The sequence below is a fragment of the Columba livia genome, chromosome 6 (assembly GCF_036013475.1).
Source record: "Columba livia isolate bColLiv1 breed racing homer chromosome 6, bColLiv1.pat.W.v2, whole genome shotgun sequence".
NCBI lineage: Eukaryota > Metazoa > Chordata > Aves > Columbiformes > Columbidae > Columba > Columba livia.
Genome location: NC_088607.1, coordinates 10,380,796 through 10,404,087, shown reverse-complemented (window position 1 = coordinate 10,404,087; position 23,292 = coordinate 10,380,796). Strand labels below are relative to the sequence as shown.

Below are 23,292 nucleotides of genomic sequence, written 5' to 3'. Positions count from 1 at the left end.
TCCTCCTCTGGTGGGGGGATTGGACTGAATGATCTTTTGAGGTCCATTCCAATCCCTCACATTCTGTGATTCTGTGACCACCAGAGCCTGACCAAGCTGCTTCTGCACAAACACATTTCTGTTTCACCTAGAAAAGGCATCCAGACCTGGAAGGCAGCACTTTACCTCCCAACATCCTGCTTTCCACCACCCAGCACGACACAATCGACAGGGACTCAATACTCAGACCAAGGGAAATATCAGCCTGCTCAAGCCATCTACTTCAGTGTGTTTTCATGCTCACAGTAAAGGGATTGTACAGTATCTAACTTGACTCTTTTCACTGGAACTGAAGACTAAATTCACTACTTCCACCCAACCTGGGTACTCCCATAACTAGGGAATAATCTAGATTCTTCTTTTCCACAAGGGGGAAAACAAAAGCCTTTTTACCCCCCTTTCATCTTGCCAATATCATCCTTCAAATAGAGCTCCTCAAACAGAATATGGTGTCCCAGCTGAGACCTTATAAACCTGAATGGACTGGGAAGTTTTGCCCTGAGATTGTCATTCATGTGCAGGTGTAAGGTATCTCTGCATGACATCTGCCTTTTTCATAACAGCACACCACTTTTGAGTCCTGTTCTGCTTATGATCTACCAGTAAATCAGAGTTTTCTCCAAAGAACTGCTACACAGCCAATTTATTGCCTCTCTTGTGCCTGCACACATTTGTTTTTTCTTCTCTCAGCTGTAATACCTCATAGTTCCCTGTTTGAATCGCCTTTTTGCTTTCAGAACTGTCCAAAAACGTATTATTACCATTGGGATCATGACAAACTCCAGTGTACTACCTGGCTCTCCCAGATCTTGTTATCTACAAATGTAAAGAGCAAACTCTCTCTTCCATTCCCCAGGTTACTAATGAAGATACTGAATAGACAAGACTCAGAACAGATGCTGGTAGAATCATGCCCACTACTAATTCTTCCACTCCTTAATTCTTCCATTCCAACTGTGAATTGTGCTTTAAGGAGAAAAAAAAAAATCCACTTAGTACCTGTATATATGCAGCCTTCCTCAAACTAACATCACTTGCTAGTGAAAATACAAGATAGCATCAGAAGTGACATGTAAGTTGGGAACAAAAGGTGTGACTAACCCATGCATAGCCTTATACGCATAATCAAATCTCCATGTCTAGCCTTGTCGCTTTGTAAAACATTTGAGACCAAGAGACTGCAAACACTATCAGTTTAAGAACCAGTATTATTACTATGCTGGAGAACATCCTTTTTCTGCAAATTACTCATAGCAATTATTCCATGCATCTTCTTTTGAAATTTTTCATTGCATAATCACATACACATGTATTTGTATAACTAATATGATAATTAAATACATTTTGTTTCCGTAACTGTCAATGCTTTAAGACAGATGAAAACTATCAATCTCTTTGGGATTTATGGTCTCTCAGGTCTGAATTCCAACATAAAATGCAGCGATGAACATTTCATATGTTTCTTCCAAAAAGCAAGAAAGTTCTTTGTTCTAATGACAGCATCAACTCTGATACTTTAAGGACAATCACATTGGGGGCCAGCTTTACAGAAGAATTAATAAGGACAACAGGTCTCACCCAGCAAATGCAAAGTACAATGAACTTCTCTAAAAGACTAAAAAATAGATGTTTCAAGCAGCAATTCAGATCAGTGTGGATCCTACCTTCAAAATGCAGGGCTGCTGAAAACTTGGTGTACCATAAGACAGAACAAAGCAGAGAACTCAAATCAAGTGATCCTTCTAAATAAGCCTGACAAGCTTTTATTACAAGAAAACTGAATTAAGCAAAAAACAGAGATAAGTGCTTTATCTGACATCTGGGATTTTAAAAGACTGAGAAATAGGAAGACATTTACAGAAAGAATAACATGTAAGGTCATCACCAATAAGAATTGGGTTTTTTCAAGCTATTGTCAATAATTGAATTTTAGTTTCCTGCCTCAGCCTGGAGTTGTCAATTAGTCAAGCCTTGCTTGCATATGAACATTGCTAGAGGCCTCTTAAAGAACCAGTTGATTACAACTTTCATTTTTTTTCTGAAGGGTGAAGCAGCATCCCTCCTTCTCAATTTAAGTAATGATCATCTGTGCAGGTTTTATTCTATTACAGCCCTGCTCCAATTGATTCCCATTTGTCAGATGCTGCCAGAATTACTGACAGGTGCTTATTGCACCCTGGGTCAGCTGGAAATCGCCATGAGAAGGGACAGTCTGCAGCATCAGAGAGGTATCCCAGACTCTGGAACGACCCAGCTCTCCTTGTGGAGCAAGAGAACTTTCAGTGCCTATAATAGAAGAAGCCATGTCCAAGAGCCTTGTGGGGCTGGGGACACAGAAGCAAAATGGCACCTCCACACCACAACAAAACAGTGACTCAGGAGTCAGCTTGTCATCTCAATCCGCTTTTTAAATGGTTCTGCTCCAGCACACAAATTGGCAGAGACAGATCTACAATGAAAGCTTTTCATCATTTTATTTCAGAAATTACAGAGAAGGGGATAAAGTTATCAAATTAATTATCTTAGCAGGTTATTTAAAAACAAACAAACAAAACCCAACATAACAAAAAACCCAAACACAAGAAAACCCAAACAAACAAAAAAACCCCACACAAACAAAAGACACTAGAAGAGGTTGTTAAATGTCATTAGCAAACCGTTTAATTTATTAAAATTACTCCAGTACACCTCTGTGCTTCTACAACAGACACAGCATTACACATAACAGGTAAAACGTGGTGACATTCTCAAGGAAGCAGTATCAGGCTCATGAGCACAGAAACACAAGAGCAACAGTATCTTACATCAGCTCCCAGCTCAACCTTCTTCTCCATGGTGATTCTGACACTTGTCTGTGGAGCAGGCAGCCAGGTGAGCACATGTGTGCACATGCTTCCTAATCAAAGATTGATGAATAAAGCCCTATACTATCAAAGAGAAGGCAGGTCTGTCTCCGATGTCATTGTGAGTAGAAAGTAAATGTATTAACAAGTATATGGCCCCTGGGGGCCTGGGTATCTGTGGCAGCATGGGAAGTGGAGTTCTACATTTCCATCACTCTAAAAAATGTGCGACCTATAGGATGCATATGGAAAGATTAAGTTTCTCATATCATGAAAGATCCTGGCCCAAAAAGACTTGCACACCTGAGTAATGCGGTCAAAAGAATGAAGAGACTCGTGTAAGTCTGTGTATGAGGAGAGTCTTAAAATACACTTCTGGTAATTCAGGGCCAGTCCTTTCTTCTTTACTGGTTAACTTTACTGAAATTAACTCAACCTGGCATTCTATCAGCAAAGGAAACATGACAGGTTAATAAAATCAGAAGACACTGAAGGTGTAAATACAGTGCAAAAGTGTTGGTTTTAGTTTTTGACTGTTACAGCCTGATAATTTTATATTCTGTGCTTAACTTTCAGGGAAAAGCATAGTTTTTGTGTGTCATAACATACACGCTTGCATATATATGTATACATACACACTTGCTGCAGAATGCAAAGGCTTCCAGTGGCATATGGTTCATAGTACTAACTTCTCACATGCAGGTGGTTTTTCCACACAAAACCAAGCCCGTTTTAAAGTCGCCCCCTCCCTCTCCATACTAAATGTATTCATTAATGTGTGTTCACATGCATTATTATCTTACCAACTCACTGATTTATTTTTTTTTAATGAAAGCCATACGTTATCCAGGTTGCAACATCTAGCCAGAACACTCCAGTGACCACAGTACTCCTGGGTTTTACAGTAATACATCAGTTGGTAGAACATTCTTAAGAAAATGAGTCAAGTTTTGTTTGCTTCATATTGCTTCATTTTTTAACATCTTTTTTATGTACAATCTTCACTGTTAGTACACTTCAGATTTACTGAAATGCAGTAAACTACGAGAGCTCATTATTCAGAAGCACCTAGTCTTTTTTTGACATTAAATGGAAGCCATCAGCAACAACTGTTGTACAGAGCATTCATCAGGTTAACAAACAACGCACATCAGCTAGTATGAGATGAAACTGGTTTCTAAATGCTAGTAGACTTCACAAAACAAATTATATGCGATGTAGTCACTATCCTGCAGAGACAACAGAAGGATGTAAGAACAAAAGCGACCCTGGGGTCAGTTTCTATCTGCATTAACGTAGCTTTGGTTCAGAAATTCTTTAAGTGTTGTAGAGCACCTGGTTTAGTGACAAAACACATGCATTTCACAGTGCTAACAGTATAATGCTAATAAACTATAAATTGCAGGTTTCAAATATTAATAGCATTTAATAAAAAAATGTACAGAAATATTCTTGTTGACAAATGTGCAGTACAAACGCAAGCTCCTTGGCCACAAACTCAAAGTGTGTGCATCAGTTTTGTGCTGGCATAACAGTGCAAATGCTGGGATTCAAGTTCGCTTCTCTGTATTTATGTTCAGCAACAGAAACTACATGATGAAGTTCTGGGGATTTTCTGCTCAGAGGGCAGGACGTGAGAATCAAGAGAAACATTGTAGTAATTGAACTTCTTGATTTTCCTCACATAGAAGGTAAGCTAAATGAGGAAAAACACATTGCACAAGCAAACCAGCTTCACATACCACCAAGTTATTGCTTCAGCTAGATCAGCTGTACTAAAATACAGGACTACAGGTTGCAATCTAACCTCCACTTCCATGAAGAGAAGATGAAGTCTACAGTGCAAGTCCTCCACGCAAAGGGATCAAATCGCAAGGCCATAGTCCTGTTTCACAGGATAGGATTTATTCATCATTCAGTTTTGTTTGTGAATTTTTGTAATTCATTTAGATCAGGGTCAAAATACATTGTTTATGATATTTCTGTGTTTCTCGAGACTACTACTTCATGCCAATTCAGATCTGCTCAGCAGCAGAACAGAATGTGAACACTTGTTTCCAAAGAAATGCAGAAGTTATTGCTGAAATTTTTAGAGCCAAAACTAAAAATTACTTCACCAAATCAAGTGTTTACTCCACTTTTAAAAAAGCAAAACTGACATCCTATTAATTAAAAAACAAAACAAAACTAACTTAATAGCTTTTTTCAATTAAATAACAATCTATGATTTTACAAGATATTCACATTCAGGCAACTTTCTCCTGACTTTCATCTGGCTGAATGACAGATGCCACAATAAAAACAAGAATGCCTCTCTCACATTCTTCATGACAGCAGTGAAGAGTGCAATTCATCACTGCACCACACAGTTCTAATAGTGCAAGGTGTGCCTGCTAACAATGTTTCTCACAATCATCTGCTACATGATCATTATTCTTAGATGTCCATAACTGTTATTCTCATTAGAATTTTGGCATTTATGTTGACATTTATGAAAAACTATGGCTTTATCCATGAAATATATAACTGCCTAAGCAAAAATTTTAAACTATTTCTTTAAAAGAATAAAACTGAATTGGAATGAAAGTTACTTGTTTATGCCATAAGCTGTGTTGCCACTAAACTCAAGATCTCAGGGTTAGCTACAGATCACAAATGTGTGTATTTGTGCATCTGTCACAGTCTTTAGATTTAAAACATATTTAAAACATAACACTGATAAAATTTCACTCTTCATCTTAAATCTAATTCTAATAATTTATCTTATTTTTTGCAACATGTTTAATTACTTGTATCCAAAGTGTCATCTGAGTATCACTGTTATTACCACAGGATTGGGACCGTAAGAAACCCATAAATGCATACATAAGAAGGCACTTGTCTTCCAGTAGTTCAAGTCAGAGAAGGCCTTACCCAGACAGTGGCACCTTACACTTTGAAGGATTAGCAAATGTCCCCAGGCTTTGACACATTTCAAAACCTGTCCTCACGTCCCTGGACAAAGGTGCTATATGTGGTCTATAATACCATGAAGCTCATGATGAATTCCAGTAGTTTTTGCCTGTTGCGCTGAGGTAGGAACGTAGTGCTTAGTTCCAAAATGATGTCTCGTCTTTGTTTCGTCTGATTGAAAACCTAAAGCACAGCATGAATATATGTGAGTATCACCACATCCAAGGAACCTCCTTTCTTTAGTGATGAAAGGTTTATGGTCCATACTAAATTTGCCCTCATTTACAAGACCTTTTATTTACCCCCCCTTTCCTGACAGCTTAGATGGCAATGCCTATCATTCAATTCCACTCAATGTTGAAGCCCTTCAAGTGGTAGGGAAGAAAAGAAACTGAGAAATAAGCAATGTGTGATAAGCAGCCAACTCCTAACAGTGAGGAATAAAACACACACTCAAAAGGCAAAAGAGCTGAAAGTGTAAGTACTTTGAAAACAAGATTTCGGATGTTATGCTCTGAATAGATGCTCAGCAGATGCCGTCTAGTTCCACTTTTCCAACAGTAGAATAAGCTACATTAAAATGATGGATTTGGTATGTGCTTTCTTCACAGCTCTCACAGTCCGGAGGAAGATACTTTACTATAGGCTAACTATTGTTGAATTATTTAACACAGCAGAATTCAAGGACAAAGACTTCAACACTCTTGTCTAGCAATACTTTGCCTAAATGCTGATGATTTCAAAATTATAATGCTATATCCCATCTGGCATTCAGGAAGCCAGGCCATTCTGGTGAAAGAAACTCTGCATTTGCAAGATTTACATAGGCAGTTTAAAATACAAAATGATAGTGGTGAAGTGCAAAACTAATGTGTTAAAGATTATCTATATTCTCATGGTGGACACTGGAGGTCTATTAGGATGGTTCTGCTGCACCATCAATCACTGCTAAGCCAAAATTCAGTAAATAAAACTTTTAGATTTAAGTAGTCCTTCAAACTTATATTTAGCTGTCACTAGGCACAGGGGATATTCTCAGCCTTCCAACATTGTCACTGATGCCCAATAAGTAGATGGAATAGAACAGAGAAACTTAATTCGGTGTGAATAAAAATGCCTATTTGCCTAGTCCTCATCCACAAAGGTTTTCTCAGGGGCAAGAAGTGCCTGTTCTGCAGTGTGTGCTCTTCTCCTAAAGCCCTGAACCTTAAGGAAAGCAAAATGCTCAAAACCCACAACACGTGCACAGATACATTCATGGATTTTACACTGACACCAAACAGGTTCCATGAATTGTCAAAGCTGCACTGATTATTAAAATTAAACTTAACAGTCTCCAAATTCGATCACTGAACACTTACCCCAATTTCCTTAAAGACCTTCACTGCGTTTTTCACGTGACTGTAGGTAGCACTCTCAGCTGTAAGAAAAGAAAACACAGAGGTAAAAAAACTGCAGCTGAATTTGGGCTATTTTATTCTAAGAGGATCAGAATGAATCAAATCCAGTTCCAAAACCAGTTAAACATACCATATACAGCAACATTCTTCTCTGTCCTGCTTATTAAGTGCCTGTGTAACTTCTGAACATATTCAGACTCTGTAACGGGACCAGTAAAATTGTGCACGAAGATGACAGCAGAGCTATACGCCTCCAGTAAAGGTCCCAACAACCTCTGCAGGAAAGTGATGTACTGCTGGTGCTCTTGAGACTGGCTCACCTAAGAAAGGGTAATCAGAATCTGAGTGACAGAGACTAGCAGAAAAATGAAACAACCTGCAGCACAGCACACACCAAAACGGCAGCCCAAATAATTCCTAGTACAAAAAGGAGTACGGGGGCACAGCACATTATGGAAGTATAGCAAAGGAGCAGTTTACCGCAAGGGACACAACGGGCACTGCACATCACAGGTCAATGCCACTTTTTTCTCCTCCACGATATTAATAACTATTTTCCTAACAAAAAATTAAAGACACCTCAGAAGGGCTGCCATACACCCATGGAGATGGACATAAGTTTCCAAGTGTTAGTAAGATACCCTTTAAAAGCATTTGCGTCAGCCCTGTGAGAAAACTGGTCATGTCTGAAATCAACATGATCAATCTATGAAGTGAATTTTAGGCTGAAGATATAAACCACATATGCCTCTTTTAGAGGGTGCAGCATTAGTGAAGAATAAAAACATTTAGACACCAAGACACTTGAGCCTTTTTTAGTTTTCATGACACTAACCACTGCCCTTTCATCTGCCTGTAAGATTACTTGGTGTTTCTTCAGCTGTTTTCCACATGAGAAGCAGAGAAAGGTGTTACTTATTAGCAAAATACTAACACTGCATATCCCTCCCAAGCTAATCTCTTGCAACAGGCCTCAATGTTAGTAGTTAGGAAAATATTACCTTTAGGTAGCAATCTCTCTGCTCTTCTCCAAAATCACTGTCTTCATCTTCCTCGTCACTTCTCCAAGATAATGGCTCAGGGAGTTTTTTATCCCACTGCTGCTCTGTAAGACTGGGGCTAACATCCTCCTGATCATCCTGCTTAAATTTGAAATACAAGGTGGTAAACAGGTAAAAAACCCATATCCAGGCAAAAAATACATTTATTTTATCATCTCATCTGACTTAATCAGTCCAATATTTAATGAAAGCAGGTGAGACCCTACTATAGATAGTGTTGAGATAAGAAGAGAGAAGAGACATTCGGTGAGTAAGACTGTTTTTTAGTTTGCCTGTAACATAAAAAGTGAAAATCTTAGCAAGCGTTGCTGAATATTCCTACCAGAGGCCATGCAGTGGCAGTTTCCAAGAAAGTGTTTTCAGTTGTGTTAGGACAAGAAGTTGAGTTGCTATCTGGATGTGGATGTTGCTAATCTCTGTACTACTGTGGCCTTACAGAGTATTCAACTCTGTGTTATTACATTACAATAGCTAAAATCTCAATAATGTAGAATGCCACAAATTGCTATTTGGGAGTGGTAACTCACTGCCTCTAATGATGCCGTTCTTGTATTTGTCCCCATGTAAGATATTGGTTGTAATGAGCCAGTTTTAATCACAAAAGCCCAAAAATGTTTAAACCTTGATTACATTGAGACACTAAGACCTCTCTACCTGCTGCACCACAGCCATTCCCTTCCGCTAATCACCTTGACTAGCACCATCCAAGATGAGCCTACAAATGCCCCACAGTAGTCCACCCTCAGAGTAAGACACAGGTTTACACCTATTAGCAGGTAGGTGTCTTAGGTAAGTACTAATATACATTTCTGCAGGCTTTTGAGATGAGTCTGCAATGCCACTTGGAATTTCTTAACTTGAATATTGTGAGAGGAAAAGAGTTTGTTTGCTTTTCATCTGTTTAGTAAGATCAACTATTTTAGTAAAACCATTAGTTAGTAAAGTGCTTTGTAAAGTTGTATAGTATTGTAAAGTACCCTTGCAAGGGCATAGTGAGGTAATCTGCCAGAGACAATAAGCACAAGCGACACATATGTACATACCGGATGTACTTGAACAGTGATTGTATTCTGTTGTGCAACAATGCAGGTATGTCAGAAATTCAGGTGTACAGTAACTGAGATGCAACAGAAATATTCCACCTGACTGATCCATGTCTGATGTGACATTCAATTTCATCAACACATCTTCCGAAATTAGTTTGAGAGACAGTAAACATACATTTGAAAGAATAAGGGAACCCTTAGTGTCAATCACTCAGCATTATTTGTTTTGCCCAAAGTACTAGAACAGGAAGATTTTTCAAAGGTCACCAGTTCTAAGTCACTGGGGAAAGACCCCTCCCAATACAGTTATTCCATTCAGAAATGAGAATCAGGCAAGACTAAAACAAATGGAAAATGACACCTCATAGATGTGATTACTGTCATTATATTCATGACACAGAAAAAGGCCTCTGCAGAAAATGAAGAATGGCATCCTTCCAATCTTATACTCTGATCGAATGTTTTATTTTGAGCGAAGTAAACGCCACAAGATAAGAGATAATATGAAACACCATAGATCATTATGTGTTAGGAATATTTCTTAGTTTTTGAAGTAGACACTAGAATCACAGGAAAAGAATTGGGGAAAAAAAAAAAAAGCTTGGATCAATCAAGCTCAATTAAATGTGAAATTTATCAATATGTTAATGTCAGCAGTAAACTGAAATAATTAGAAGAGGCAGAAGCTAGCTACCTCTTTCTTGGAGAAGAGGTTGTAAAAAGCCCACAAACACTTCCAGTCTGTCTGAAGTTATGAAACAACTGTTGCTTATAGTGTTTGGGCTGAGTACGCTAACTCTTAACAAGTTAAAAGAAGCAAGCAGGTACAGATGTTTTCAAAGGTTAAAAAAATTTACTGACAGAATACATCTCCTTTTTAAAGGATTCACTGGTGGTGGGTATCAGTGTTGCACTGGTGGTGTATATCAGACAACAGAGACAGATATTTATATACTGCCTAATAGCTAGCTACATCCCGGCTATAAACAGCGAAGTACCAGACTCAGCAACTAAAACTTATAGAAGAACCCACAAGGCAGGTTTAATGCTTGAGTAGACAGCGGTACATATCTACTGCTGTCCACACCTATTTCCTCATCTGTCCCCAGGCATGGAACATACACATTTCTTCCTAATCCTCTGATGAGCATTCATTTTTCGTTTTATCTAATAATGATTACAATTTAATGCGTGACAACATGTCAGTACTTTGGATAAAAAGCAAGCAGTAGTAACTCCAGAGGAGAAGAATGTTTAATATCCAGGTGTATCAAGTAAATAGTACCTATGGCTGCATATATTAAGAAAAGAAGCATGTGTCAAAAGGCAAGACCAGAGTGAAGCAGTGGCCATGAACAAATCCACCAGAAGCAGCCCTGGCCTCTTTAGAAACCAGAGAGCTGCAAGATGAGAGCAGCCAAATCTGTAACTTTTTTCCACATCCTCTTTAAATTTTGTTGCTTCCCCCTGGGCACAAAGGTTTGTTTGCTGCACACAATAAAGTTTGGGAAGCAAAGGTGTGCTGAGCCAGCTGCCTCTTAGTCCGCAAGATTTATTTACACTGTCACATTGCACCACCAGTTCATGCCTGAAACTGCACATTGTGCCAGCAGAGGAGGTTCACAGTAATTCTGAGATTGATGCAAAGGAACCAAATAATGACAAAAGATCTGGACTACTGACTCCTTTAGAGCAGAAAATAAACATCCATGCAGCCATGCTGCAATTTGAAAGGGCCCCAATAAGAAGATAAATCAAAGACAGTAAATGAAATTAATACAAGACAGTATAAAGTATGTCTTGCTTAGTAGGCTTAATGGTACCATGAAATTACACACAGGGTCATTCATAGCATCGCAGGATGAATGCAACAAAATGTCTGATGCTTATATAGGCAGGAATGAAGTAGAATCAGTTCTGAATTTGTTGTTTCAAGCATTCAGTAACAGCATATATTTACAACAAGACTCAGAACTAAATGGTTAAAATGAAGTACAAGAAACAAACCTCATTTAGTATCTCTACCACCTTACCTCGGCCACCAGAAGAATGCCATATTGTATCAGCCTTTCCACAGATTCGTGGCAAACTTGATATATCACCTGGCAAGGCTGCACAACAGAAAAGAAACACACTGAAAACACCACAGCCATTACTCCCATTATGGCAACGCCAGTTCCCTGTTCACTACAAATGTCTTAGATACAGCAGTATAATTCCTTTAAGCAAGTTATTAAGCATTTACCAGCATAATCCCAATGCACCATTCTTTTGTTTATCCTGGCAGACAGGCAGATGTTAGAAAAATTACAGTGAAATATAATATTTTAAATTTGGCCAACGTTTTGAAGAAATGCATTACTACACTGGTAGAAAACCACATTAAATATTCTCCCCTTTTAATCACCTCTAACCAAATTTTAGTTTGTTAATGGTTCTGGAATAAAAGCATCATAAAACTGAAAACACTGAGACTCATACCAGTGATTCAGTTGGAATTTAAAGGAAAATACACTTTTGAGAAACTCCCTTATGTGTTTTGAAACTCTGAATAAAAAACAACCTCTTTTACACTGTTCACAGTCATGTAGGAAGTATTTTCTAAGTTAAAAAAATAATAGTCAATTATTAACTCTGAAAACAGGACAAGATTACTAAAGAACTGCAGCACATGAGCTACATTACTGCCCAGACAAAAATAATACATGTGGCTTATGCTTAATTTAAAAAGGCATGAGCCAGAAATGTGTGCAAGTTTAAGAACTAATTCAAGAATCTCTGGAATTCTAAGTAACTTCTACATATAAGAAAAAAACATATAGCATATAAAATTGCAAGTATACAGAGTGTAAATATACAGAGTGTCTGAAAACTGAGAACATCAGCTCTCTTCAGTGTTTTGTACCAAAAACAAACTCAGGCCGCTTAAAATTGCCACTGAATACCAGGTGTGGCATACTGTGCTTATTGCACTCCTATGTAAATTAAAAATATCTATAGAATCTGGAGCCTTAGTTCCCAACATAATTCCAATCATCTATGCAAACTCATGTGAGTTGGGCACTCTAAAAGACTTGTGTTTAAGTATAAAAAAAAGTTATTTAAATAGTTTGGGCAGAACGCAGATACAGTTGTGATGTTGTAATGATGGAAGCGACATAAAATCCTTTAGAAGGCATTAAAATGCCCAGCCTCAAGTTGTGAGATGCTGACAGAGACAGTGAGCAGCTTTTCTCCCTTGGAAAAGGGCTGAGGGCAGCGCAGCAGGAACGCTGCAGGCTCAGCCTCCATCGCCCACATGAGCACCTGCCCGAGCAGCACCGTGCGCTCAGCCTGTACCCCTGCGACCCCATCGACCCACTTCGTCGCACCTTGCAAGGTAACAAGGTAATGACGGGAGTTTGGCAAGTTCATTCACAGGTTATTTTAGGCCAAACACCTTTTTGATGAAACGTTCTGATGGAACTACATCTGTTCAAATGTTCAGACGTTTCCTTGAAGCGAACGGGAACACTATCTTCCTTTTTCAAATTACATTCAATCTCTTGATACCCATTACCATCAGGCTGTACTTGCAGGGAACATATCAGAACTGTGACACTCGAAGAAAACATCAATTCATTTTAAAGTAATACGCAGTTATAAACAGAACAAAAATTTGAAACATGGACAACTAATGCAATTACTTACCAAAGATACAGTAAATTCATTAGAAAGCAAGTAACACAAGCTGGCAGCTTTTCGGACCAGGTGTTCCTGACTAATCAAACTGGGAGAAGCACTGCTGGTACCATTTCTGTACCTCCTACTCTGAACCGCATGAAGACTGCAGGCTAAAGCAGAAACAAGCATTAGCAAAGTTTATTTTTCCAAAGAGCTCTATAGCAAACTTAAAATGTTTGTGTCTCTTTCTAGGACTAAAACCAGTCAAACATTATACATGCAATTGAAGAATAACAACAGAATTCACCACTATTCCATTTGTGTCCAATTACCATCAGATTGAAACAAAATCTCATGAAAATATTCATGACCAAAGCACAGGTTTGGCCATGTTGGCTCAAAACTCTGATGGTGCCTTGACCATAGCAGTGACCAATACACAAATACTTCCAAGAAAGATAAAGGATAGTGGAAAAAATCGAGTGGAAACATTCCATAAACAAAAAACAAGTTTACTTTAAAGTAGTTTATGTTAGGGTAAACATGGACTGAAGCAGAAAGGGGAACAGGGTTGTGGGGCCGTGCAGATACTTCGATTTCACGGGTCACAAGAAAGACTTTACTTAGTAAATCCCAACACATACCTATAATGGCCTCTTTAATGAACACATGAAGAACTCCGTTGCTGTAGAAGTTGAGTTCAAAGACAGCAGGTATGGTTGTGCTGGGAGTGATGAAGAACTCGTTGTTTCGGCTAGTGTTGGTGATGGTTACACAGTTCCCCAGCAAGTGGATGGCGTGCATGACAACGTCATCTGAGTTCCCTGAAAATCCCAAGTCAAAGTCACGGGCTAAGACCTCCTCCTTCATGGAAAAGAAATCTTCTACCAACCTGGAAAGATCAGTTCCCTAGAAATAAAATCAGAATCACAAAGTCAAACAACTTTTGCATAGGAGTTTATCTGTAAGCCACACAACCATGTATATAGCCAACACATAAATAGGCCGTTAATTTTCAAAAATCCAAAGCACAACAGTAGTATTAGAAAACCTTCTTTTACAGAAATATTGCTAAAATAGTCCACAGATTTTTTACTTATATGCGATTAGGTTTTAAAGCCATGCATCTATTTGGGAATCCAAGTTTTTTGTTCATTTCCTGGTTTATTTCACCACCTGCAGAGACCCGACTTGTTCTTTAAGAACATGTTAGAGATACATTTCCATTACCTCTGCTATAAAATGAATGATCAGTTATCTGGGAATACCGTAATTAGCAGAACTCCTCTGCAATTGTTTTGGGACATGAAGAAAAGCTTTTCCTCAACCACTTCATTTCCTTGGTTTTTGTCAAGATGGCTTTAGATCACACTGTAAAATGCTTCTTTGATCCCATTATTTGAGGAAATGGGAACGACTGGACTGACAGGAATAGCAATACTGTCCTTGACTAAGCAGATTACCAAACTGACCAATACTTTTCAATCTGTTCTTGATTTACGTCCATTAAAAGTTTCAGATTAGAGACAGAAGGAATTTCAGAAAAAATGCTAAACACTATTGTAGGAGAAAAAAATAACTCTTTCATGCCCTATGCACAAGACTTCAGTTAAATATTACTATCATTTTGCCATCATGGCAGAGTATTCTAGTACAAAGGAAGAGCAAATTTCATTTGAAAATTAACAGAAGAGTTGCTAGCATATTCAATAGTGAATGTCTTTAAGATCTAAAAAACAATCTTAACACAATGAACCAAAATTATATATTTAAAAAAAAATTGTGTAACTACATTTTGAATCACAAAAATCTATTTCCACAGGAGTGTTTATTATCATGCCATCAATAACGGCTTATCTTCAAGCATCCACTACTAAAATATTAGCACTCAGACTACCTGAAATCCACTTGAATTTAAATGCATCTTTCTTCTTTTATTAGTATCATGTGATAGTAAAATGCATGCTATTTTTTTTAATTAACAAGACCAAAGTAATATGTGGCTATTTAAGCAGCATGGAAGCCTCACCTGCCTGTGTCTGTACAGCAGCAAACAGGCAACAATGTGGGTAGACATCACAGCACAGGACTTGTTTGCAGCTAGAGGCAAAACAAGATAAACTTGTTAAGCACCTGAGAGGTTCAGAACATCATTACAAGTGAGAAGTACCCATTATTTAAAAAAAAATAATAATAATAATAGCAATATTGGCACTGAACTGTACCTTCTGAATGAAATACAAAGTGTGTTATGCCTGCATAATAACAATCTAAATCAAACTAAAGTACCTCACACTAAGAAGCCTGGGTAAAGCTTCCATGTTTACTAAGTTAAGTAAAGTACTATTTAGTATGCGTCTCTTATACCACTAATCACAGATCTACTGACTGAAGCGGACACTGAATAACCTGTAAAACCTGGCAACACCGGTCCATGCAGCTAGATGAGTTCACATGAGTAATACCTTAAATAATGCCATTAAGACACTGCAACAACTTTTTACAAGAAGTGATAAGAAATCAGTGTATCCATATGAGAATCAAGCACTTGAGAGTACAGCAAGATCAGTCCAGGGAATACAAAAGAGAAAAACAAAACAAAACAAAAAACACACACACACACACAAAAACGGAAAACAAAACAAACTAACAAACAAAAAAAAACCCCACAACACCACAAAAAACCCAAACCAAAACCAAACCAAACAAAGAAAAACAACAACCCCCCTCTTGTACTTAATAAGAAAGAGTTTATTAAACTTTGAAGAGGAGGGAGGGAGGCAAAGCATGGAGAATTACCCAGAAAGCATTTGAGATAATGAGATGATCCCCTGCATGGAGGGAATTGGGAAGTATGACATTACCAGACACCAAGTTAGTTCATGCAATCAGCAACACAAAACAGGTAGCTGACAGCGATACTGTAACACTTACTGAACAAAATATGCTCGGCCAAGTTGGATATCAGTTCTCTTCTGAAGGGTTCACTGGTGATGTCCCTGGAGTTGGGCACTGAGGCTTCTGTACCTTCATCCACAGTATCATTAGGTCTGAATACAGAATGAAAATTCATATTATGACATTCAGATTTTGATCAAAATACAAAATAACCTAGACAGATTTTTTTTTTTTTTTTTTATGCACTAACTCAATTACAGCACAATAAAACCACAATATGCAATCTGGTAAGGACACAAAAATGTGATGCATAACATGCCCCACAAAAATTTTAATATCTACCAACTTTTCCGGATTATTTCTTTACACTAAACAATCATCCAAGATAAAACTACCAAAAACATTCACCTTGTCCTGCCGACTATTCCTGACTTTGTCATTACGTCATTTGCACCCCACAACTTTTTTCTCTCCAGTGAATATGTACAACTGTAGATTAAGCAAATCTGCCTAAAAGGCAGTTTCCAGACCAGTCTCTCCACAAATGAGAAATGGTCTTTTTATGGACCTACAACTTTCTAAATATAAAGGAGTGACATTTTTTTCTACTAAGACCACACAGGTTTGTACAAATCAAGCCAAGACCTCAATGAAAATGTGTGTCTGTGTATCAAATGCAGATCTAGCCCTTGAGCACCATTTTACATTTCTGAGTTAGTCACCTCCTTGAGCAAGGGATACTCACTCACAAACCCTATTTGCTTTGGAATGACACCAAAACCCACCTGAAATATTTGTGAGGTTTAAAACCAAATCTTTCATTTTTCATTAAATGTGTAATTTATTCCCCTAAGTTATTTCATAAAATTTAAAATTAAATGAACAGAGGTCACTACAATTAAAAAAATAAAGAAAAAAAAAAGGCTCCTTGAGCTTATTTAAATGGAGCTCCTCAGAAAGAATGCAACTCTCATAATAAGTTGCACAGTTACAATTGTGTAAGTTTTTAGTTTTTCTACACACAATTAGATTACTCTTGGAATGTAATGCAAGACGCTAAAAACACAAACCCCAAACTGTCCTCCCTCCTCCAATACCCAAAAAATTTCTACCTTGACGGAAGTATAGCTGGTAACAAAGCTTGTTCCAAAGAAAGAGGAGCAGGCACAGGTTTTTGGCTTTGGCTGTTTACATATTCCTGTTAAGAAAAGACTTGTTATTTTTCTGTACTTTCTCCACCTTACTCTTGCATTCAACTGATAATAATATTGTATAAAAAAGGCAATTATTCCAAAATGCAACTGTGATGAAAAATAGCTAAAAGAGCCATAATAAGCTCACAGAAATTAAAAGTTTTCAACAGTTTTTCCACTTTGACTTTATTTTATGAAAAGGCAAACTTTCCACAGCAAGGAATCCATACTTCATAAAAACACTATAACAATACGTATCCCCTGTCCTCACCCTGCTGGAAACAACTCCTAGCTTCTCCATGATTAAATTAATGAGAACTGCCTTCATTACCATGAATGAGAGCAAAGCCTAATACCCTTTTAGAACCAACATGGAGACTGTAATTATTGCTCACTGCTGCTTTCCTCAAACATCAGGACAGGGAACTTCTCCGCAGGTAAACACCAGTGTAGAAACTCCAACTGCAAGACCCCTCACGGTGCCACAAACGACAGCACCCAGCAAGCAGGCAAGGGACAGCGTGCTTGGAATTCTCAAATCCCAAATTTCTCCAAAGCCAAATGCCTCTCCTTACAGGTTAGTATTTACATTACTCTGCTTTCAGGACACTCTGTTCTTTCCGTTTCTATAAAGACTCATGTGGGAAACTAAAGAGCCACTTAACCTGCTGGTCAGGAAAACAGTCCCCTCCTGGGAAAGCTGCTTAAAAGCCTTTCACAGCCAGCTCACTCTCTGCTAAGCCTGGGCTCACAGAGCTGCAGATGCCCAAAATTAACCCCCAAAGCTCATCTCCTTTAGAAAAACCTGCAGTGATGTACCTACCTCAATTTAAGAATACAGTTACACTTCTGCAAAACTTGGTTAAGGTGTACAGAAACAATTTATGTCATTTATTACCCTTCTGGTGTACCAAAATGAATACATTTACAAATGAGACCTGTCAGAGGCTGCTAGGAAGGTACAGAGTGATTAGCATTTCACTAGATTAAGAGGGCAGATAACCCTCTTTTCCTTATCCTGATCCAAGAACAATTGTTAACTACCTAATGAGAATAGCCCAAGCCTTTTCCTTTGGATGTGAATTAATGTCTTTCTCTACTACACTAACCACAACGCAGCGCAGATGGTCACAATAATTTCATGCTGAGGTAATTGAACCCTCCAAAGCTCTCCAACCTACTGCTGTTCTGAGAAAAGTAGGGCAGAAAGAACATCTGATTAATTTGAATAATATTCTAGTAGGTTGTTATTACAGCAGCTAACCTTATTAAAGTCACACTAAAAATAAGGTATACTGTAGCAGAACACAGATTAGTGAAATGCAGATAAGTGTAGTACTGGCAGGTTCTGCAAAGAGATCAGAGGAAAATTAAAAGTGAAGGCAGCTTGTACTGCACCACCCCATTCCCTGAGAAACTACACAACAGTATTCAGTGAATTAATACAGGTAATAGCTGTAAACTAATAATGAACTATGACTTTCAAAGAATACGCACATTTTAATGATATATTATCCATTATACTTTTATAGCTACTAAATTACTTTGCAATTTAAAAAAATCCAGTGAGATGAATGGTCCTCCGTAACAATAGTGTAAGCCATTCAATTACTCAAACTGGAGAACAGTATTCAGTTTACTTCCACTCCAAATACCGCTACAACTTTAAGAACTACTATATGGAACAAGGATCATGTTAAAGACTCTTTGTTAAAACAAAACAAACAAAAAAAACCCAGTGAGAATATTTACACCATTTCAAAACTAACACAACCCTTTATATCAACTCTGGAACTATTTCAGCTTAACACACATCTGTCCGAAGACTCACAGCTTCAGCAAAACAGCAATACTTTTGTTCCACTGGAACAGACTTGAGCAGATAATACTAGTGATGATAACCCACAAAGAGAAAAATCAAAATAAATGTGTCGCACTATTGAAACATCAAAAATGTCAAAGTTTCAAAAGGATCTTCAAAATATCAAACTTACTCTTAAGGAAAATGGTTGTGCAAAATCTACTCTGACACATCCATAATTCTTCCGCAGCATTCTGAAGACTCCTCTAGCTATACTCCAAAGACTTTCATTCTTCTTAGGCTTGCCCTAGAAAACACGGATGGTTGTTCTGGGTTTTTTTCCAATTTGCATTTAAAAGGTTATGTTTAAAATTAAAATGCATAGAACAGCAGACAAAACAATGCCAAATCTTTTGACACACCTTATAACTTCAAGTAAATCTAGGGAACTCTTGTTTTCTATGTCCAGCTGAACATATTATTTGTTATGCCATGAATTTGCATTTGGAAGTATGTCACTCATACCTCAGCACTCCCTGTCAGAGATGTTCTGTGATTCATGGCTCTACACTCTTCAACGCTAACACCAAATACAAGTAACAGAGGACTACTAGCACATAATTCAACTATGTAACACATTTTCCTGCGCATGAACAGAAAATCCCCTAGGCAAAACATGTTGTTCAATTGCTCTTACCAGCTGTTCACTGTTGTAGTGACCCTCAATTATGCGATCATAGGAGATTCCCACAGGTATAATTAGGACGTCAGGAGTAGCATTTGAGAAGAGAGCATCCACCACTACAGATAAAAGACCTGCTCTAGCTCCAGATGTCTTTCCACTTCGAGACCGCGTGCCTTCCAAGAATATTTCTAAAAACTGCTGCTGTCTCAACAATTCTTCTACGTGCTGAATACAAAAAGATTGGAAAAGAGGAAAAAATAAATACCTAATTATACTGGCAAATCCACATTTGAAATATATTGTCAGCAACCATTTCCTTTTAAAAACATCAGAAGATCATGAGTTGGCATGAAAAAAAAACCACAAGCAATAATTAATGCTTGACACAAACCCAGACCAAACTGCAACTGAATTTGCATGAGTATACAAACAGTATAATGCCATTTGTTCAAGAACAGCAACTCTAGCAACAGTTGATCTAGCTGATTTGCATAAGTCTCTTCTGCTTCCTCAGAACATACCATCTTCCAAGATGCAAATACAGATATTATACTGAATGGCACAGAAGATTACATCAACCCATCTAACAGAGACTTCCATTAAGTTGACACAATCAGTGTAGAGATGTCCCAGTACAAATAAAATGAATAAGGCTTAAGTTCATAATTAATTCAGAGAGTATTAATTCCACTTTCTTTAATAAGGATCATGCAATGTGAAAATCTTCTCATCCCCAAAGGCCCTGGGCAATCAATTCTCTTATTCCTTAATCCAAGACTTCATATAAAAATTTATCCTTTTTTTGCAGCAGGAACCCCAAGACAAAGTCAGAGTAGTAAAAAACATCCCCAGACTGCTGGAACTCACTATCCCACTTGCCACCCAAACAAAACACTACCTACAGAAACAGAGATGATAAATACACACCACATAGAGCAAAGCTCTGTAGAGGAAGTCCTTACGACCATCGGGACTCTGATCTAACTTCCGACGAATGAAAAATCCTCCCAGCTTGCGGATCAATGTGCTACATAAAAAAGAAGAATTATAGTCATTGATTTTAGTTTGCAGGAAACTACTGCAAGCCCAGTGCAAAATTATTAGCACACAAGAGGAACTGAAATTACTGAAATTCCCAAAGACTAAAACGTGTTACGCTATTTGCACGCGATGGAACCACATAAACATTACTCTAAGTTAAAAACAGGCTTCTCTACACTGTCTTGCTCCATTTCACTCCCTTGCCAGACCACTTACCCTCTGCAGCAACCCCGACCAGGAGACTACGGTACATTGAGATGGTGGTGGTGCACAAAACAGTTCCCCTGAGCTGGCACAAATCTGTGCTGAACATACAGTGTGGCCTTTGCGTCCCTGTTGTCCTGCACAGAGCCCTTGGCCGCAGGATTGTAACAGGCAGCCCACAGGCAGTTCCCACCTGGAACCAGCAATTACACCACCAGCGTGGCCTTGCCTTTATCTAACAGCACAGCAAGGAGTTCTCCTGAGAATATCCTTTCTGCTTGACAGAAGAAAGGATGAATAGAGCTGCCTTCTTGTCAGAAAACTCTATACTAACTCGAATGACCAAAATGGGGTGACCCTTTTTGTGGGCAGGGTCCGCACAGTATGCTGTGCATGCGTTGGAGGCTTGGTGGACATCGCACAACTTGGCATTCCCAGCATCTATTAGATTAGCTATGCTAGTCTGTCTGTCTTTATAATGCTAGCCCTAATAAACACCATTTTAATTGATACTTTATAGCAAGGGTGTCAAACTCATTTTCTCCGGGGGCCACACCAGCCTCGTGGTTGCCTTCAAAGGGGTGAATGTAATTTTAGAACTGTATAGATGTAACTACTCCTACATTTATGCGATCCTAAAATTACATTTGGCCCCTTGAAGGCAACCACAAAGCTGATGTGGCCCCTGGTGAAAAATGAGCTTGACACCCCTGGTTCATAGAGTCTGAATGCCTTTCTTACTGGGACCATCATAAACCAGCACCCTCTCAGTCAAAATACCCACTTCTTTCCTCATAATTTCCAGCAATACTCAGTGGGTTTTCAGAAATTGTTTTTCCCCAAATTCTCACTGGCAGAATACTACCTAGAAGACCTTGTGTTCTTCAGCCACCAGAAATATAATTTAAAAAGAGACCAAATTGCAGTACTTTCCCCCAGAGTTATTCACTCAGTACTGTCACTGCCCATTAGCCAGCTCATTAAACTTCAGGAAGAAGAGCTGTCCATTCACACCACTTTTTCATGTGCTCGACTTTCCTTAGTCACCTATCCACTTTGAGACACCCAGAAGAAAGATAAAGACAGGTAAAGACAGAATTTCTCAGAAGGACTTTCTTATGCTGTCTCTCTACACTTGTAACAGGAACCAAAGAAGTTCTGCCTGATGGACCAATAATACTCCAATTATCTTACACTTGAACATAAAACATATTGCACAACAGGTTACCCAAAGATCCCCCCCACCCCAGTCTTTTTCAAATAAGAAGAGGTTATTACCTGAAGATGGGGAGGTTGAGATTGTTCCCTGCAGCAATGTAGGGTGCTTTGATGTTATGGCAGAAAAGAATGAATGTAAGCAGCAGGTAGTCAATGTGTGATTTGTGAACAGGTAAGAAGATAAGAGGCAAATTCATCTACAGTGTGACGAGAAAGGAAAAAAAAAAAGAGAAAAGACAACTGGTAAGAAATGTGGAATACTGCTCCTTTTCTAAAATCCATCATTGAGACCCCTAGCGTCATATTATCAGAACCAACGGTATTCTCCAGTTACCAGTTGTTTACTTCTGGTTTTCACTAAGTTGTGAACAGTGGGGCTGCCAAACACTGTAATCAGAAGATAACTGAAAACATTAGGAACCATTTTTTTGTGTTTGTTTTATTTATCTAATCCATCTTCCTAAGGTAAACCCTGCAAAAAGAATCCATTCCCTTGAGCATATAGAAAATAGTAGAATTTAGGAGGTTTTTTTATTAATTTCAGTAAATATCAGAGGACTGCGAACAGATCGCTAGTAAGAGATAGGGAAAGTTTTATTTCTTAAAGATTTTTAGTCCCAATTAAGGTTAGCGTGAAAAAAATAACCACAACAAGCAAGCTGGATTCAGGTTATCCGAGATAATAGTTCAGCCCAATAGTTAAAATTCAATCCTGAAACAATGGTAAAAGCAGACTTCACACAGTATTCTAGTTTACACAACTCAAAGAGCATTATTTTTAATTAGAAACACTATTTCACAGATACAAGACAGATCTACAATCGGATATCATATACACTTAGCAGAACTCTCCTAAAAAAGAGAAAGTGCTGTAAACGTTAATAGAAGCTACATCAGAAATCTGCCTTACCTCTGTTGCTGCTTTAACCATTTCTATTTGACCTCTGTGGATCTGAATATTCCAGAAAAAGCTGTTAAACAACTTCAGTAACACCCAGCCAGTCAGCCTGAAGGAAGAACAAACAGAACTCAAAAAGGTTCTTTCATTGCTCCCTCTGTCTTCTATTGCTTCTATATGACTGAAGGCAAAGCCATAGAATCTTATTACTTTCTATTCAAACAAAATTACTAGAAAATCAAATTGTTTAACAAGTTTTTTCACATCAGCCAAGCCATGGTTAGTAACCACATTTCAGCAGCCTGAAATTACGACACAAAACTTATCAGTAGACACCACAGCAGATTTTT

At 38.2% G+C, this 23,292-nt stretch overlaps 1 protein-coding gene across 7 annotated transcripts in view; it reads right to left on the bottom strand.

Moving 5' to 3' along the window:
* Positions 1 to 2,674: 2,674 nt before the first annotated feature.
* Positions 2,675 to 23,292, bottom strand: part of GPAM (glycerol-3-phosphate acyltransferase, mitochondrial) — a 32,691-nt gene continuing 12,073 nt past the window's right edge. For 4 of the 7 annotated variants that reach the window (XM_065067018.1, XM_065067020.1, XM_065067019.1 and 1 more), the window contains 15 exons: positions 22,955 to 23,051; positions 22,105 to 22,241; positions 20,509 to 20,608; positions 19,594 to 19,806; positions 19,090 to 19,203; positions 17,015 to 17,100; positions 15,939 to 16,054; positions 15,034 to 15,104; positions 13,649 to 13,913; positions 13,032 to 13,174; positions 11,375 to 11,452; positions 8,236 to 8,376; positions 7,365 to 7,554; positions 7,196 to 7,254; positions 2,675 to 6,017 (listed from right to left, as the gene is read on the bottom strand). In XM_065067018.1, coding sequence (XP_064923090.1) covers positions 5,901 to 6,017; positions 7,196 to 7,254; positions 7,365 to 7,554; positions 8,236 to 8,376; positions 11,375 to 11,452; positions 13,032 to 13,174; positions 13,649 to 13,913; positions 15,034 to 15,104; positions 15,939 to 16,054; positions 17,015 to 17,100; positions 19,090 to 19,203; positions 19,594 to 19,806; positions 20,509 to 20,608; positions 22,105 to 22,241; positions 22,955 to 23,051 — 1,927 coding nt within the window. In that variant the 3' untranslated portion in view covers positions 2,675 to 5,900. The remainder of the gene's footprint in view (positions 6,018 to 7,195; positions 7,255 to 7,364; positions 7,555 to 8,235; positions 8,377 to 11,374; positions 11,453 to 13,031; positions 13,175 to 13,648; positions 13,914 to 15,033; positions 15,105 to 15,938; positions 16,055 to 17,014; positions 17,101 to 19,089; positions 19,204 to 19,593; positions 19,807 to 20,508; positions 20,609 to 22,104; positions 22,242 to 22,954; positions 23,052 to 23,292) is intronic. The other 3 variants (XM_065067022.1, XM_065067023.1, XM_065067025.1) reach the window with 1 other exon arrangement.